Source organism: Astatotilapia calliptera, chromosome 1 (genome assembly GCF_900246225.1).
Source record: "Astatotilapia calliptera chromosome 1, fAstCal1.2, whole genome shotgun sequence".
Lineage (NCBI taxonomy): Eukaryota > Metazoa > Chordata > Actinopteri > Cichliformes > Cichlidae > Astatotilapia > Astatotilapia calliptera.
The window spans coordinates 2,109,771-2,126,266 of record NC_039302.1 but is presented as its reverse complement, the minus strand read 5'-3'; the positions used below and the strand labels follow the sequence as shown (position 1 = coordinate 2,126,266).

The 16,496-nt window shown below is 44.0% G+C and overlaps 2 protein-coding genes across 3 annotated transcripts; one reads left to right on the top strand and one right to left on the bottom strand.

The window, feature by feature from the left end:
- Positions 1–105: 105 nt before the first annotated feature.
- On the top strand, positions 106–2,693 carry ccnb2 (cyclin B2). Of its 2 annotated transcripts, none has more exons than XM_026190981.1 (8): positions 106–286; positions 430–546; positions 907–1,179; positions 1,249–1,407; positions 1,481–1,717; positions 1,883–2,023; positions 2,093–2,203; positions 2,281–2,693. In XM_026190981.1, exons 1-8 carry the CDS (start codon positions 263–265, stop codon positions 2,380–2,382), a joined length of 1,164 nt encoding a protein of 387 aa, XP_026046766.1. In that variant the 5' UTR covers positions 106–262; the 3' UTR covers positions 2,383–2,693. The 2 variants fall into 2 exon arrangements, with proteins under 2 accessions (XP_026046766.1, XP_026046845.1); XM_026191060.1 differs by having other exon boundaries at positions 108–286; positions 433–546.
- Positions 2,694–5,848: 3,155 nt separating this feature from the next.
- crybgx (crystallin beta gamma X) lies at positions 5,849–15,887 on the bottom strand. The gene is made up of 6 exons (XM_026193344.1): positions 15,823–15,887; positions 15,329–15,377; positions 9,630–9,751; positions 8,566–8,701; positions 6,166–6,305; positions 5,849–6,078 (listed from the first exon to the last, which is right to left on the bottom strand). The coding sequence occupies exons 1-6, from the start codon at positions 15,864–15,866 to the stop codon at positions 5,946–5,948; spliced, it is 624 nt and encodes a 207-aa protein (XP_026049129.1). The 5' UTR covers positions 15,867–15,887; the 3' UTR covers positions 5,849–5,945.
- Between the last annotated feature and the right edge of the window lie 609 nt (positions 15,888–16,496).

Here is a 16,496-nt window from a genome sequence, read left to right as displayed (position 1 = left end):
AAGGTTACCGAGCACTTTAAAAGCTCATATGGCTTTAATTCCCACCTGAAATCACTAGCCAATCACAAGCGTCCGAACGAAATCGCTACATCCAATCAGATTTAGAGGACAACTATTTGAAAGCTGCTCGTCGCTGTGTTGTTTAGCTACGGAAATAACTGTTTACGGATTTTGTTGGGAAACTGTCCTCTGTTAGTCTGAATTATATGCTCTTTTGCTTGTTCTTGGTCACTCTGTATCCTCGTTGCTGCCCACGGTAAACATGTCTGTGGAAGTTCGTGCTGTGGTGAGTAAAAAGACTTTTGTTTGCTAGCTGCTGTTGGCTAGTTGATGCTAGCGCTGCAATAATAACGCTATCGTTTCAGTAATGTTAAACACGCTGTAGAAAAGTCGGTCAAGCCTTTTTAATGTGCATGTTTGTCGCGTTAGCAGCTCCTAACCGCAGAGAACCGGCAGAAACCGGGGAAAGCCGCCGCAGCAGCGGGTCCGAGGAGAGCAGCTCTCGGAGAGATTACCAACTTTAACGCAGCAGTGACTGTCACAAAGGTAAGAGCATCTTGGTTTGGTTCCTGACTCATTTTGTCTGCTTTGCAGTCACTTGGTAAGCAGGCAATAAAGTCTTATAGAGGTCTGATTTATTGGTATGCCTGCTAGACTAGAAGTAGTTTTACTGGCTGACTTTCAACCCAGACTTCATCTGTCTGTCTTTTGCAATAAACACAAACCTTGTCAACTGGTTTAGCTGAGCCAAAGCAAGAACCTTGCAGCAGACTGAAATCCCCTTAGTGGTTTGCAAAAGGGAAGGTCGCAATAGTTGAACAATTTTATTCCTGTCCAATCTGAAAGTCTTATTAGTGACTCGTGTTGCATTTCCCAACTGTAATGATTCCAAACGTGTTTCCTTAGAGAACAGGACAGACAAAAGTGTCAGCCAAGCCATCTTGTGTCCAAGTGGCTAAACCTGCCGATGTTCGACCAGTCCATGCAGCTACAGAGCCTCTTCCTTTGGTTTTGGAGGAATCTGCAACTGATGTGTCCATGAAGGAGGAGACTGAGTTGTGCCTGGCTTTCTCTGAGGCACTGCTTGCGGTGCAGGACGTGGATGAGGAGGATGCAGACCAGCCACAGCTCTGTTCAGAATATGTGAAGGATATCTACAAGTATCTGCACAACCTGGAGGTAGTTTCTTCCCCTGCCTTCTGACACCAGCTGCTGTCGTCTCTGACTTACATCAGTTTGTCTTCTCAGTTGCAGCAGACAGTACGAGCAAACTACATGCAGGGCTACGAAATCACTGATGGTATGCGAGCGCTTCTCATCGACTGGCTGGTCCAGGTTCACTCCAGGTTCCAGCTGCTGCAGGAGACTCTGTACCTCACAGTTGCCATTCTGGACCGCTTTCTTCAGGTGATGTTTCTGAACAGCCTTGTCTATGGGTTTGTGACCTGGATCTAAAAGGCTTCTTCTGGTTACGCTGCAGGTCCAGCCAGTGTCTCGCAGGAAGCTGCAACTTGTCGGTGTGACTGCCATGCTGGTGGCCTGCAAGTATGAGGAGATGTATGCCCCAGAGGTTGGCGACTTTGCCTACATAACCGACAACGCCTTTACAAAATCTCAGATTCTCGAGATGGAGCAGCAGATTCTGAAGGGCCTGAAATTTCAGCTGGGGCGTCCTCTCCCACTGCACTTTCTCAGACGGGCATCTAAGGTGGCAAATGTGAGTTTCATTATGAATTTAATGTGGAGAAGACTTCAACAGTGTAGGAATCGGCTGCCTCCAATTCATAACTTGCATGTGTATCACTCTGTATTAAAGAAAAATGGCAGCTAAGGTGTTAGAGAAACTGTAAGAATCTTAAACCTTGACGTGCATGTTTATCAGTCTGATGGGGAGAGACACACGCTGGCCAAGTACCTGATGGAGCTGACCCTGCTCGACTACAATATGGTGCACTACAGGCCCTCTGAGGTCGCTGCTGCTTCCCTCTGCCTCTCCCAGCTGCTGCTGGACGGCCTACCCTGGGTAAGTTTAAAGTCACTTTTTATGAACATCTTGCTCCTTCAAGCTGGCTGTTAATTGACCTCCCATCAGTCTCCCACACAGCAGCACTACTCTACCTATGGCGAGGCCCACCTGAAGCCCATCATGCAGCACATTGCCAAAAATGTTGTGCTGGTAAATGAAGGGAAAACGAAGTTCCAGGTGAGTTGGCTGAGAATAAATACACCAGCTCATATCATGTGTGAGTAGAGACTGACCTTGAGGATCTGTCTCTGTAGGCTGTGAGGAAAAAGTACTCGAGCAGCAAGCTTCTCAAGATCAGCCTCATTCCTCAGCTCAAATCTTCAATTGTCAAGAACATGGCAGCAGCTGTACTCTGACTCAACTTTTTTCTTTTTATGATCTGAGAATTTGAGCCATTTGTATTGGCTTTTTTCTAATGCACCTTGAACTGCATATCCAAGAAAAAGCTGAGAAGTTGTTGTGCAGCTTCCAGAGGATCTACAAACTGCTTCTATGAAGTAAAGTTTTTCTAATCTCTAACTTTTTTTTTTCTTTTCTTCCCACCAGTGGAAGATTTTAACTATTGAATGATTAAACATACCTGTTGGGCAGCAAACAGTTTTGCATCTGCATGTAATGTACCTTGTTGGAGATCGAAATAAAGTTTTAGATGGTTCTTAGACTTTAACTCTTGTCTTAGTGTGTTTGTGGGTTCCCCCCCCCCCCCCCCAAAAAAAAAAAAAAAAAAATCATAACCTACTTTTGTTTTGTCTTCATAGACAAGTGGAAAACATGAGGCAAAGCCTGACTGTGTTCTTGGCATGCATCTCAGTAAAAGGGCTCACAAATGACTTCATTGTGGAAGCTGGGGAGATATCGCTGCCTATCAGAACAGCTGGTTCTGGAAGTGAAACAAGTCTTGTGGAATAACGTTTGCATTGGAGCACTGAACTAAAATGGGGGTGTATCCTTATCAAACATTTCTGTAGCGATGACATGAAACTGGTATTAGAGCCTAAATGGACTGCATGCTAAAACTTAAGAATGTTGTGGGGGGGGGGTTTTTGTTTGTTTGTGACAGTTTATCCCCAACAATGCAGCTCCTGACATCACTAGCACACAAACAGCTCCACTACAGCAAGGTGGCAATTTATGAAGGCTTCTCTGCAGACCAAAGGGAGCCTCATTTCTTAAGCCCTGTGACCTGGATAAGCAGTAGGAAATTGACACAATGTTAATATAATAAGCTTAACATCACAAATTCTAAGCCATTTTCCAACTTCAATACATCAGCATACATTTCTTGTCAGTTTGTTAAACACACCCAGGAGTCTAAATAACTCCACCCTATTGGCCTGTTAGGCCTTTTAACTCTTTACTGCCAAACTGAGAACAAAGAACCTCTACTTTAAGAAGACTCCGTTTAACCTTATCTGATTACCATGCAATGTAAATGGATATTTCTTCACCTAAACGTATGGTTGTGCTACACCAATGGTCTGTATTTACTTAAAGTTGATATTATCTTCGGTTCTTCATGTACTAAATCCTCACCATCACCATATACCTTTTGGAATGGCTTTCTGGATCCTGTGTTTAAATGTGCAAACCACATCAGATGTTCTGTCAGCCAGTGCAACCAACATCAGTGGAGTTTTTGCAATGCTTCGGAGGTTACTCATGTGATGTCATGCACACATTACTCAAGAGATGTCCACTAAAGACATGATACATTGACAGATTGTTAGGAAAAAAAATTGTATTCCCTGATTAGTGGAGGTTTCTGGCTATCACTGGATGGAATCGGTTGTAAAGATAATACTGTACCAAAAACCTAGTGAATGCTGTAGTTGATGAAAAATTGCCACAGTTACCTGCAATTTTTCATGTTTTTCTGCATATATCATTAGCCGAGCAATAGTAAACCTTAAAGTACGACACAAACTCGAAGCAAAGAAGTAAAAGTTGTTTCTGAAGTCTGTGGTCCCCACATGCTTCAAGGGATCTACCATCATCCCTGTCCCCAGAACAACAAGCCCTCATGCCTGAATGACTACCGGCCAGTTGCGCTGACCTCGGTGGTTATGAAGGTGTTCGAGAGGCTGTTGAAGAAAACCATCTCCTCCTCCATCCCAAACATCACAGATCCACTCCAGTTTGCCTACCGACCCAACAGATCCACGGAGGACGCCATCGCCCACGTCCTAAACACCACCCTTAGCCACATGGACAAGAAACAGGGTAACTATGTGATAATGCTGTTTGTTGATTACAGCTCAGCGTTCAACACAATAGTGCCCGGTAGACTGTTCACAAAGCTGAGGGATCTAGGACTCAACAGCTGTCTGTGTGCATAGGTGTTTGACTTCCTCACTGGCAGAACTCAGGTGGTGAGGGTGGGTGCATCTCTGACAGCATCACCATCAGCACGGGAGCGCCACAGGGGTGTGTCCTCTCACCACTGCTCTACTCCCTCTACACTTCAGACTGTGTGGCCACCCACGGCTCCAACACCATTGTGAAGTTCGCTGATGACACAGTGGTGTTGGGCACAATCTCCAACAACGATGAGGCGGCCTACATGGATGAAGTGAAGAATCTGGCATCATTGTGCCGGGACAACCACCTCCAGCTGAACGTCGGCAAGACCAAGGAGCTGGTGGTGGACTTCAGAAGGGGTCAGCACAGAGACTACAAGCCCATTATCATCAATGGAGCTCCAGTGGAGAGGGTGCAGTCCTTCAAGTATCTCAGTGTCCACATCTGCTCAGACCTGACATGGTCTGCCCACATTCAGGCCCAGACCAAAAAGGCTAGGCAGCGTCTGTATCACCTCTGACAACTGAGGAAGTTCAGAGTCTCTCCAGTGATCCTCAGGACTTTGTATACAGGCGCTGTGGAGAGCATCCTCATACAGAACATCACATCCCGGTATGGAAACAGCTGTCTTGAAAATAAAAAGCTCTTTAGAGAGTGATCTGTATGGCAGAACACTGCTGCAGGACTGCTCTCCCTTCCCTACAGGAGATTTACATCAGGAGATGCTGGACTGCAGCAACTCAGATTTTGAAGGACCCGTCCCATCCCAGCAATGAACTGTTCCAGCTTCTGAAAGGTTCCGCACCATCCGAACAAAAACGGAGAGGCTCAAGAGGAGTTTTTATCCTCAGGCCATTCATGTGTTGAATCACAGTTTCGCTACAGCTTAGAGAGTAGCTGAATCCACATGTCTTCCATTCAGTTTATGACCAAAGTAATATGCTGTGTTAGACACTCAAAAAATAACAAGGACGTTTTTGCCAAACAGTGGTTGCCGGGGGTGATGACTGACTGGTCTGTAGACCTGTGTTACTGGGACTTTAGTCGCCATTTTTCCTGCAAGTGCCATCAACGTCCTGCAAGCACTCAAAGCAACACTTTTTCCTAATGACTGGTGGCTGAGTTGCACATCAGTCTCTAGGCCAGTGTGACTGGGGCCTTATTCGCTTGATCCTACATTCACACTATGACTGTCCTATGTCCAAAATGCCAAACAAGTTAATATGATATGGTTATCCTCTGTGTGTCTGCAAAACATCAATACATGTCATAATAATTAGGGTTGCTTTTTCAAACATTTAAGCTTAGAGAAGTTTTTTGATCACAGATGTTATACTTCTACCACCATCTTTTATGTTATGGAATTCTATAGATTTCAATTGAGTGTCATGTTGCTGACTTATTATGTCTCTGGTATTAGGGCACAACCATCGATTACCCATCGGTTACAAATTCTTTACATTTCGAAAACCCATATGTCTTTTATTAAAAGTAATAAATTATGAAGAATAAATACCAAAAACATTTGCCTTTTAACAATTTATTACTAAAAATATGTAAATGTTTGTATATAAAGCTGACAAATTTCATGGGCGCAATGTCAATAGCTCAGAGTTGGTGTTCAGTTGAAGCGAACTCTCCGCATGGAGCCAATGGTGCTGTTCTGGCTGCCCCAGTCAGAGAAGTTGTTGTAATCACGCTTCTCCAGGATGTAGTGGGGTCCTCTGTAGTTGGGCTCCTGATACACCACCCACCTGTATACACAGAGGAAGGTTAGATCTCTGGTAGGATACTAGTTACACTGCTCAAAGTCCAAAGGCTTCACTCGTTTAATCACTCACGCTCCTCCGAGCACACGAATGGAGGCTACTCTGTTGAGGCTGTAGCGGCTCATAAGGTTGGGGATGTCATCCTGGAGCTCCATCTTCTTACCAGAGAAACCAGCTCGTTCAAACAGCTGAGCTCTGGCAGGGTTGTTGTCCTAGAAGTCACAGAAATACACAACTGTTGAGTGTATGTGTGTGTGTGTTTTTGAATGTATTTGTTTAATGGCTCCTGCATTTTTGAATAAGCTATACTGCTGTTGAAATAGAAAGTTTTAATCATATTGGATTACTAATTACTTTAAGATAACATGAAACTTTGGAGACTGAGATAAATGTTATGTACTGGCTAATGACCTGAGGTGGATTACATTACACTACAACATACACGTTCAATCAGCAGATAAGGTGCTAAAACAGCACTCCAGTCCAGTGGTTCACAATTGTCCATCTATAACCTATAAACAGGAAGAACCTAAGTTATTTTGATCATATCCTTCAGAAAGAACATTAAAAAATATTTACAATTGCTTTGATTTACTTGTGTAATATTGCTAAAATCAGAAACACCCTGAAAAGCTGCTTCATGCATTTATTACTTCTAGGCTGGATAATGTACTTCATTATCAGATTGCTCTAAAATCTCCCTTAAAAGCCTTCAGGTGATTGAGAACACTACAGCAAGAACTACAGAGACCATATTTCGCCAATTTTAGCTTCCCTTCATTGGTTTCCTGTTAAATTTAGAATTAAATTTCAAATCCTTTTTCTCACATACAAAATCCTAAATAATCAAGCCCAGTCATATCTTAAAGAGCTATAGGACTGTGCTATCTGAACACGGCACTTTGTTGTCAGACTGCAGGCTTACTGGTGCTTTCTAGTTTTAAAAGTAGAATGGAAAGCAGAGCCTTCAGCTATTCGACTTCTTTACTATGGATTTGGCTCCCAGTTTGGATTCAAGAGGCATGCATTCTCTCTACTTTCAGGATTAGGCTCAAAACTTTCCTTTCGATACAGCATATAGTCAGGTCTGGATCACTTCTATTCTATTCTATTTATATAAATCACAACAACAGTCGCCTCAAGGTGCTTTATATTGTAAGGCAGACCTTACAGTAATACATACAGAGAAAGGGGACTGAAGAAGAAAAACTCAATGCATCATGGGAATCCCCCAGCAGCCTACACCTATGGCAGCATACCTAAGGGAGGATGCAGGGTCACCTGATCCAGCAAAAAGGAAAATTTTTGAGACAGTCTGTCTGCTGAATCCAAACTGAAGAGGGGCCTGAAAGCTGAAGGCTCACTGATCTATACGACTGGGCTCAGTGAGCCTGAACCATTCTTTAGTTATGCTGCAAAGAGGCTGTGGGGGCGCTTTCCATGATACACTGAAGGTTTCTTGTTCGCTCATCTATTTTGACTCACTGTGTCTTTATACAACACAACTTACTGTATTTAATGAGCAGTTATTAAAAACTGACTCTCTCTCCCATAGTGTGTCTTTTGTCACTCGGTTCTCTTCTTTCCCTCCTCATCCCCAACCAGCGAGCTCAGATTTTCTGCTGGAGCTTTCTTCCTGTTAAAAGGAAGTGTTCACTTGCCACTGTTGCCGATTGCTTGCTTATGGGTGTCATGTGATTGCTGGGGATTTCTTTCCAACAATTTAGGGTTTTTATCTACCGCTGTGAGGCCACTGTTATTGTGAAATAACAGATAAGGTTAAAAGAAAAACAAATTGAAATTGAATTGAATTAACAGACAACCATTCCCACTAAAGCTGGTTAGCTGGTGTCTGTGGACTGAGAGAACCAGCACACTGTTGTTAAGGCTGATTTCTTCTTTTGTAAGTTTTCTTCTAATGCTGCAATTTTTTAAATACAAATGTGTAAAATGGTGAGACAAAGTGCCGCTGAATACTGGAGTATATCTTTAGAAATAACCACAGATAAAATCTTTTTAGTATGACTTTTGCTAAACCAAAAAATATTAAAACATTATGTATTAGAATAATCAAAATGTAATTACTTTAAATGACTTATTATGTAACTATTAAGCTGCTTTTTTGTTCATCACAAAGTTAGCTCAATATACATTATTTACCAACACATTGTCTTTGGATGTAGAAAAATACCATCTTCTATGACATTAGCACTGTGCATTAGTCATTCTTCACAAAAACAAGTAAAATGTCTGCATAATTATTAAGACCAAAACAATCTGTTTTAATCCTGGAATCCACCATAAATAGCTCTGATGTATTTCTGTAAACTATTTTATCTCTTTTATTCAGTTGCTTGTCAGCAGTACAGCAGATATGGAGCGCATACTGCATGTTGAGAGCGCTTCTTTAAAAAGGTCGAGACAGAAGAAGATCTGTATGTTCTGTAACTAGTGTGCGTTTCTGTGTTCCACCTGTTTGACAGCACGGACAGAGGAGATGTGGTCCACTTGGGCACACCACCTATCGTAGCAGTTGTACTCGCCCCTGTCTGACATGTCCCATAGGTACTGACGTCCCCGGAAGTTTTCATGCTCATAACCCACCCATCTTTAAATGAGAAGAGAGAGAGTCAAAAATCAATGTGGCAAAGGCAAAAACAACAACAAAGCTAAAATAAAAATATGTTTGAAATGTTGTTTTAGATTCAAATAGGCTCTAAACAGTGATTAAACATCATTTTGATTTCATTTGCTTTTAGTGTCTGTTTATTGAAGGCCGCAGATATACAGTGGTGTGAAAAAGTGGGCTAAATGGGCTTGTTTGCTGCCTCAGGAACTAAAAGAATTGCTGTGGTAATGTGGAACCATGAATTCTGCTATCACAACATCCCGAGAGGGAATGTCTGGCCATCTGTCTGGACCTCAAGCTGAAGCGCACTTGGTTTCTGCAGCAGGATCCAAAACACACCAGCGAGTCCACCTTTGAATGGCTGAAGAAAATTAAAATGAAGACTTGGAGTGGCCATATAGGAGTAGACTAATCAAAGTCCTGACCTGAATCCAACTGAGATGCTGTGGCATGTCATTAAAAAGGAGGTTCATGCTCAAAAACCCTCCAGTTTAGCTAAATTACAATAATTCTGTGAGGACGAGTAGGCCAAGATTTCTCCACACTGCTGTAAAAGACTCATTGCCAGTTATCGCAAACGCTTGATTGCAGTTGTTGCTGCTAGGGGTGGCCCAACCAGTTATTAGGTTTAGACAGCAATCACATTTTCACACAGAGCTGTTAGGTTTGGATTCCCCCCCCCCCCCCCCCTTAATCATAAACGCCTTCATTTAGAAACTGCATTTTGTGTTTACTTTGTCTAATGTTTAAATTTGTTTGCTGCTCTGAAACATTTAAATGTGATAAACATACAAGACATAGGAAAGTAGTTTTTCACACCACTGTAGATGCTTTCATCTGCTTTTTGGATAACCTTAGACAGCAGAGCGTGCATCAGTGGCCTGCTGCCTGTTTTAAGTAGACTTACGCTCCACTCTCCACCTGGACAGAGTTACATCTCTCTGGGAAGTTCTTGTCACTGACCCTGGTGCAGTCGGAGCTCAGGTCCAGCTTTCTGCCAGCAAAGTTTCGCTGTTCAAAAAGGGTCACCTGAGAGCAGCCGCAGCACAAAAATATGGTTACAGTTTACCCCAAACCAAAAAGCATCAAACATAGGAAGCCTGCATGAAATGGAGGTATTCCTTATTAGGAGATATTTGACAAATATTACACATGTATACCAAGTTTTAGACTTTGTGGCAGCATAACCTGTCTGTGAGGCTCCTGTGTGAGTAGCTTTTTAGTCTGACATGAACACATCTTTCAATTTTTGAATATTTTATTGAGCTAACAGTAAACAAGCAGCTATTATCTGGCTGTCAGAACCATCTGAGGTTTTTGTATTGGGAATGGAAATTTTCACAGAAGACTGTCTGAAAATATGTGACTCAAATAAGCTGATTTTATAGAGGTTTCTGGCTTTTTTTTTTATAACCACTTAATTCCTAAAGAAACAAATTGTGGTTTTCGTGGGGTTTTTTTAGTGAAGATGCTAAACAACCAAGATGAAACAGATCGATTGATCAGTTTTACATAGAGATACAAAGTTCCAATAGAGCCAAAGGACAGACATTCCTCCCTGAATCCAGTTTTTATGCCAAGTCAAGCTAAAATCTCCCAGGCTTCAGCTGTAAATGTAATATATATATATATATATATATATATATGTATATATATATATATATATATATATATATATATATATATATATATATATATATATATATATATATATATATATATATATATATGTATATGTATATATATATATATATGTATATATATATATATGTATATATGTATATATATATATATATGTATATATATATATATATATATATATATATATATATATATATATATATATATATATATATATATATATATATATATATATATATATATATATATATATATATATATATGTATATATATATATATGGATTCTTCGATACCCAACATCCACAATGACGGCGAAACAACTAGTAGCTCAGTGTTCCAACATTCGAAAGAAGGGACTGCTCTCACAGCTAGAGATTGACGAGGTACAACACAAATGCTACGGCAAGGAGGAGTCAGGACGCCAGGTCAGGGGGGCGATATCATCACCCCCACCCGAGATTGGGTACATAGCCCCAAGTGCGATAGGAGAAGGATCGTTGAGTGCGAGAGGAACTGACCTGAAAAATAGGATCATGGCCAAGCTTGAAACCTGGATCCCCCGTAGCCGGTTACCAAGATTACGTGAAGTACCCTCAGAAGGTCTGCTAGATGATGTTAATGCAGCACTACGAGCAATACCTACAACCACGATTACCGACACTAACAAGCTGATCTACAATACGGCAGCAGTGATCAGTGAGATGCTTGGCTACAAGTTGAACAGCGACAAGGGGCAGTACCCTCCATGGAGAAGGAGGCTAGAGGGCAAGATCAAAGTAGCACGGAGGGAGGTTAGCCAACTAACGGAGTTGCAGCAAGGTGCGACAAATAAGGTGCCTAAGAAATACAGCAAGCTGTCCATACCTGAGGCCTTGGAAACTGCCAAGCAAAGACTCACAGCCTTGGCCAGCCGCTTGAGGAGGTACACCAGAGAGATAGAAGGCAGGAGAATAAACCAGCTGTTCTCCACAGAACCAGCAAAGGTGTACTCTCAGTGGCAAGGGAACAATAAGAGAACAGCACCACCAAGGCTGGAGACGGAGCAATACTGGAAGAGCATATGGGAGAAGGATGCAACCCATAACGGCAATGCTCAGTGGCTAGAGGATCTGAGGGCAGACCACAGCGACCTCCCTGAACAGGGTCCAGTAACCATCACAGTGGCAGATATCCAAGAAAGGGTCTCCAGTATGAAGAGTTGGACAGCACCAGGGCCCGACATGGTTCACGCCTACTGGCTGAAGAAGCTGACTGCACTCCACGAGCGTCTGGCAGCACAAATGAACCAGCTGCTAGTTAACGAGAGACACCCGGAATGGCTAACCGAAGGTCGGACGGTCCTGATCCCCAAGGACCCCAAGAAGGGACCGGTCCCCTCCAACTACCGACCAATAACCTGCCTCAGTACTACATGGAAGCTCCTGTCGGGCATCATATCGGCTAAGATGAACAGGCACATGGGTCAATACATGAGCGGGACACAGAAAGGAATTGGCAAGAATACCAGAGGCGCAAAACACCAGCTACTGGTAGACAGAACAATCAGCCGAGACTGCAAGACCAGACTGACAAACCTGTGCACTGCCTGGATTGATTACAAGAAGGCCTATGACTCAATGCCCCACAGCTGGATACTGGAATGCCTAGAATTGTACAAGATCAATGGGACCCTAAGAGCCTTCATCAGGAACTCAATGGGGATGTGGCGTACAACACTAGAGGCCAACTCCAAGCCCATAGCACAAGTCACCATCAAGTGCGGGATCTACCAAGGAGATGCTCTGTCCCCACTGCTGTTCTGCATAGGCCTGAACCCCCTCAGTGAGATCATTAACAAGACTGGCTACGGATACCGACTACGGAACGGAGCAGTTGTCAGCCACCTCCTGTACATGGATGACATCAAGCTGTATGCCAAGAGTGAACGAGACATCGATTCACTGATCCACACTACCAGGCTATACAGCAATGACATTGGAATGTCGTTCGGACTGGAGAAGTGTAGTCGGATGGTATCAAAGAGAGGGAAGGTAGTCAGAACTGAGGGGATTGAACTACCAGAAGGCAACATTGCAGACATAGAGGACAGTTACAAGTACTTGGGGATCCCACAGGCAAATGGGAACCATGAAGAGGCCGCTAGAAAAGCTGCAACCACCAAGTACCTGCAGAGGGTCAGGCAAGTCCTGAGGAGTCAGCTGAATGGTAAGAACAAGATCCGGGCCATCAACACGTACGCCCTGCCCGTGATCAGGTACCCTGCTGGGGTAATAGGCTGGCCAAAGGAGGAGATAGAAGCCACTGACATAAAGACAAGAAAGCTCCTTACCATGCATGGAGGGTTTCACCCCAAGTCCAGCACCCTGAGGCTGTACGGTAAGCGGAAGGAAGGGGGCCGGGGACTGGTGAGTGTCAGCACCACAGTCCAGGATGAGACAAGGAACATCCAAGAATACATTGGGAAGATGGCCCCAACTGACCGAGTGCTCAGTGAATACCTCAGGCAGCAGAAACCCAAGAAAGAGGAGGGAGACGAGGAACCATCATGGAAGGACAGGCCCCTGCACGGTATGTACCACCGGCAGATAGAGGAGGTGGCTGATATCCAGAAATCCTACCAGTGGCTGGACAAAGCTGGACTGAAAGACAGCACAGAGGCACTAATCATGGCAGCACAAGAACAAGCTCTGAGCACAAGATCCATAGAGGCTGGGGTCTATCACACCAGGCAAGACCCCAGGTGCAGGCTGTGTAAAGATGCCCCAGAGACAATCCAGCACATAACAGCAGGGTGCAAGATGCTAGCAGGCAAGGCATACATGGAACACCATAACCAAGTGGCCGGCATAGTGTACAGGAACATCTGTGCCGAGTATAACCTGGAAGTCCCGAGGTCAAAATGGGAGATGCCCCCAAGGGTGGTGGAGAATGACCGAGCTAAGATCCTGTGGGACTTCCAGATACAGACGGACAAAATGGTGGTGGCTAACCAACCGGACATAGTGGTGGTAGACAAACAGAAGAAGACGGCCGTAGTGATCGATGTAGCGGTTCCGAATGACAGCAATATCAGGAAGAAGGAACACGAGAAGCTGGAGAAATACCAAGGGCTCAGAGAAGAGCTCGAGAGGATGTGGAGGGTGAAGGTAACGGTGGTCCCCGTGGTAATCGGAGCACTAGGTGCGGTGACTCCCAAGCTAGGCGAGTGGCTCCAGCAGATCCCGGGAATAACATCGGAGATCTCTGTCCAGAAGAGCGCAGTCCTGGGAACAGCTAAGATACTGCGCAGGACCCTCAAGCTCCCAGGCCTCTGGTAGAGGACCCGAGCTTGAAGGATAAACCGCCCGCAGGGGCGTGCTGGGTGTTATATATATATACATGTAGAGTACCGGGTCTTTTTGGAGTACCTTGGCCGGGGTGCTTGAGGGTGCTCTACCTGAGAACTCTGTCATCCTACTCGGAGACTTCAGCACTCATGTGACAGAGAGACCTGGAAGGCCCTGACTGGGAGGAACAGCCTGCCAGATCTGAACCCAAGTGGTGTTTTGTTACTGGATTTCTGTGCAAACCACAGTTTGTCCATAACGAACACCATATTCGAACATAAGGGTGTCCATAAGTGCACATAGCACCAGGACACTCTAGGCCGCAGGTCGATTCTGGATTTTGTAGTCGTATCATCAGATTTGCAGCCGCATGTTCTGAACACTTGGGTGAAGATAGGTGGTGAGCTGTCAACTGATCACCACCTTATAGTAGGTTTGATCAGGTGGCGGGGGAGGCTGCGCTGTCAATGAGGCTGCGCTGGGAACACCTAGCAGACAATGCGAGATCTTAAATGCCCACATTTGGCTGAGCTTCAACACTATTCCAAGAGAGACTGGGGACATTGAGTCTGAATGGACCATGTTCAGCACCTCGATTGCTGGAGCTACTCCATTAATGATAACCCCCAAACCAGATGGTGGACAGCAGAGGTGAAGGGAACCATCATGCTCCAACCAGAGGGGGATCACACTCTTCAGCCTCTCCTACAGCCAAAGTCTGGAAAGGAGAGTCCATCCGTTAGCCAAACCTCGGTTGACTAACAGATGGAGGAACAATGTGGTTTTCATCTCGGTCGTGGAATACTGGACCAGCTCTTTGTCCTCTCGAGGATACTTGATGGTTCATGGGAGTTTGCCCAACAAGTCTACATGTGTTTTGTGGACTTGGAGAAGGCATTCGACCATGTCCCTCAGGGAGGCTGGCCTCTCCCTTAGAGACAGGGTGAGGAATTCAGCCATCTGGGTAGCCATGTCAAAGGATGCCTCCAGGATGCCTCCTGGGCGCCTCCTGGGTGTGGTGTACTGGGCATGTCCCAGTGGGAAGAGGCCCGGGGCAGACCCAGGACACGCTGGACAGATTTTATCTCTCGGCTGGCCTGGGAACACCTTGGTGTTAACCCGGACAAGCTAGAGGAGGTGGCCGGGGAGAGAGAGAGATGTCTGGGCTTCTCTGTTTAGGCTGCTGCCCCTGCAACCCAGCCCCGGATAAGCAGAAGAAAACGTATGCAGGGATGGATGAAGTTTGTTTGATTTAAACAACACCAAGTCAAATCATAAATGATTTTTGTTGATTTGTTTATTTTTGATAAAGTGATGTAAGATGTGATGCTAAGATTTTAAATGTCTTAAAGAATTTTAAAAGGTATGCCTTTAAGCTAATTTTTGTATAAAAATAACATTATGCTCTCTTAAACTGAAATATGTGGGTTTATATGTTAGGTGAAGGTTAAGTCGACCATTTTTTTTCTTTTGGTGTGAAAATTACTAACATGATTTCTCAATTATCAGAATAGTTACTAATTAACTTGACAATTCAAATTATGTGTCACAGATTGACTCATTTTTTAAATTCTAGTCACTTTATATTAGGAAACCCATCTATACTTTGACAAAGTAACTAAGTAATTATTTGACTCACCCTCCCACTGGACCCGTAGAAGGCACGTTGGAGCACAGACCCCAGCTTGCTGTAGATACAGAAAACTTTGAATGAATTATATATACACACACATGTAATAATCAAGACATAAACTACAGCGATCAAAGAAACTCCCCAGTCTGTGGTCTGGAACCAAAAGTCAAGACTTTAGCCTTTGAAAATGTCTTTAAAAAAAAAAAATCACTGCAGTGTTTATTTCTATTTCCAACTCTTACATCAAATTAGTTTCATGCTTCAGATTAATTTGGATTAGCGCTATCATCTGGCACTTTAAAATGCGAGACAGTATGTGTGCATACAGCCTTCATCACTCTCCAGGTGATTTTGGGAAACTGGTGTTGGAGGCATCACAGAGAGCACAGCATGATAATCAGGAGAAACTGGCTGTAAAGCCACAGGCCCACCCACCTCAATAACACTGGTGGGTGTCTTGCTCTGTGGACTGTGGCCAGAGTAGGGCACTCTCAACATACCTGGTTTGTTGGACTAATCCTGGGACCTTAGTAAAGATGTTCATGTCAGCTCTGCGAGGCTACAATAAAGCCCCTTAAATATGGCCAGCTGAGGTGAGCGGACAAGTGCTAGAAATCTCAAAACATTTCTGTAACAGTCGTTGGGGCCCTTGTGCCTTTGATATGCTAAACCCATGTTGTCTCCTTTTTCCACAGGCGCAAACACTGCAACCACATGCAGTGCACTAAAAAACAACAACAATATACAAATGCACATAGAGCGAGCAAGTGAAACAGATGCGTGAACGCAAACACAACAAGCAGAGAGCACAGCTTCAGCACCCAAACATAAAGTGAGAGTGCAGTGCCAACAGTTTTAGTTCTGAACATTTCAGCATTTCTCAACAAAGCTCTGTAAACAAAGCATCTTATGATAATGGCTGTATTCATGCTTAGTACAGGGCCCCGCTCCACCACACTGTATTTACTGAAGTGGTCATGACCCTGAGGCTGGTGAGCTTCTACTATACGAGCGTCACCTCTGCAAACCCGACTGTAATGAAAACGTGGTATTGTTCTGATTGTTTCACCTTCTGGTTTCAGAACTCCAAGAAAAATGACCACACTTTGTATTCCTGAATCTAGCTAGAGTGGGAATCATGGGAAAATTAAGAACTTATTCATTTCAGACTGGA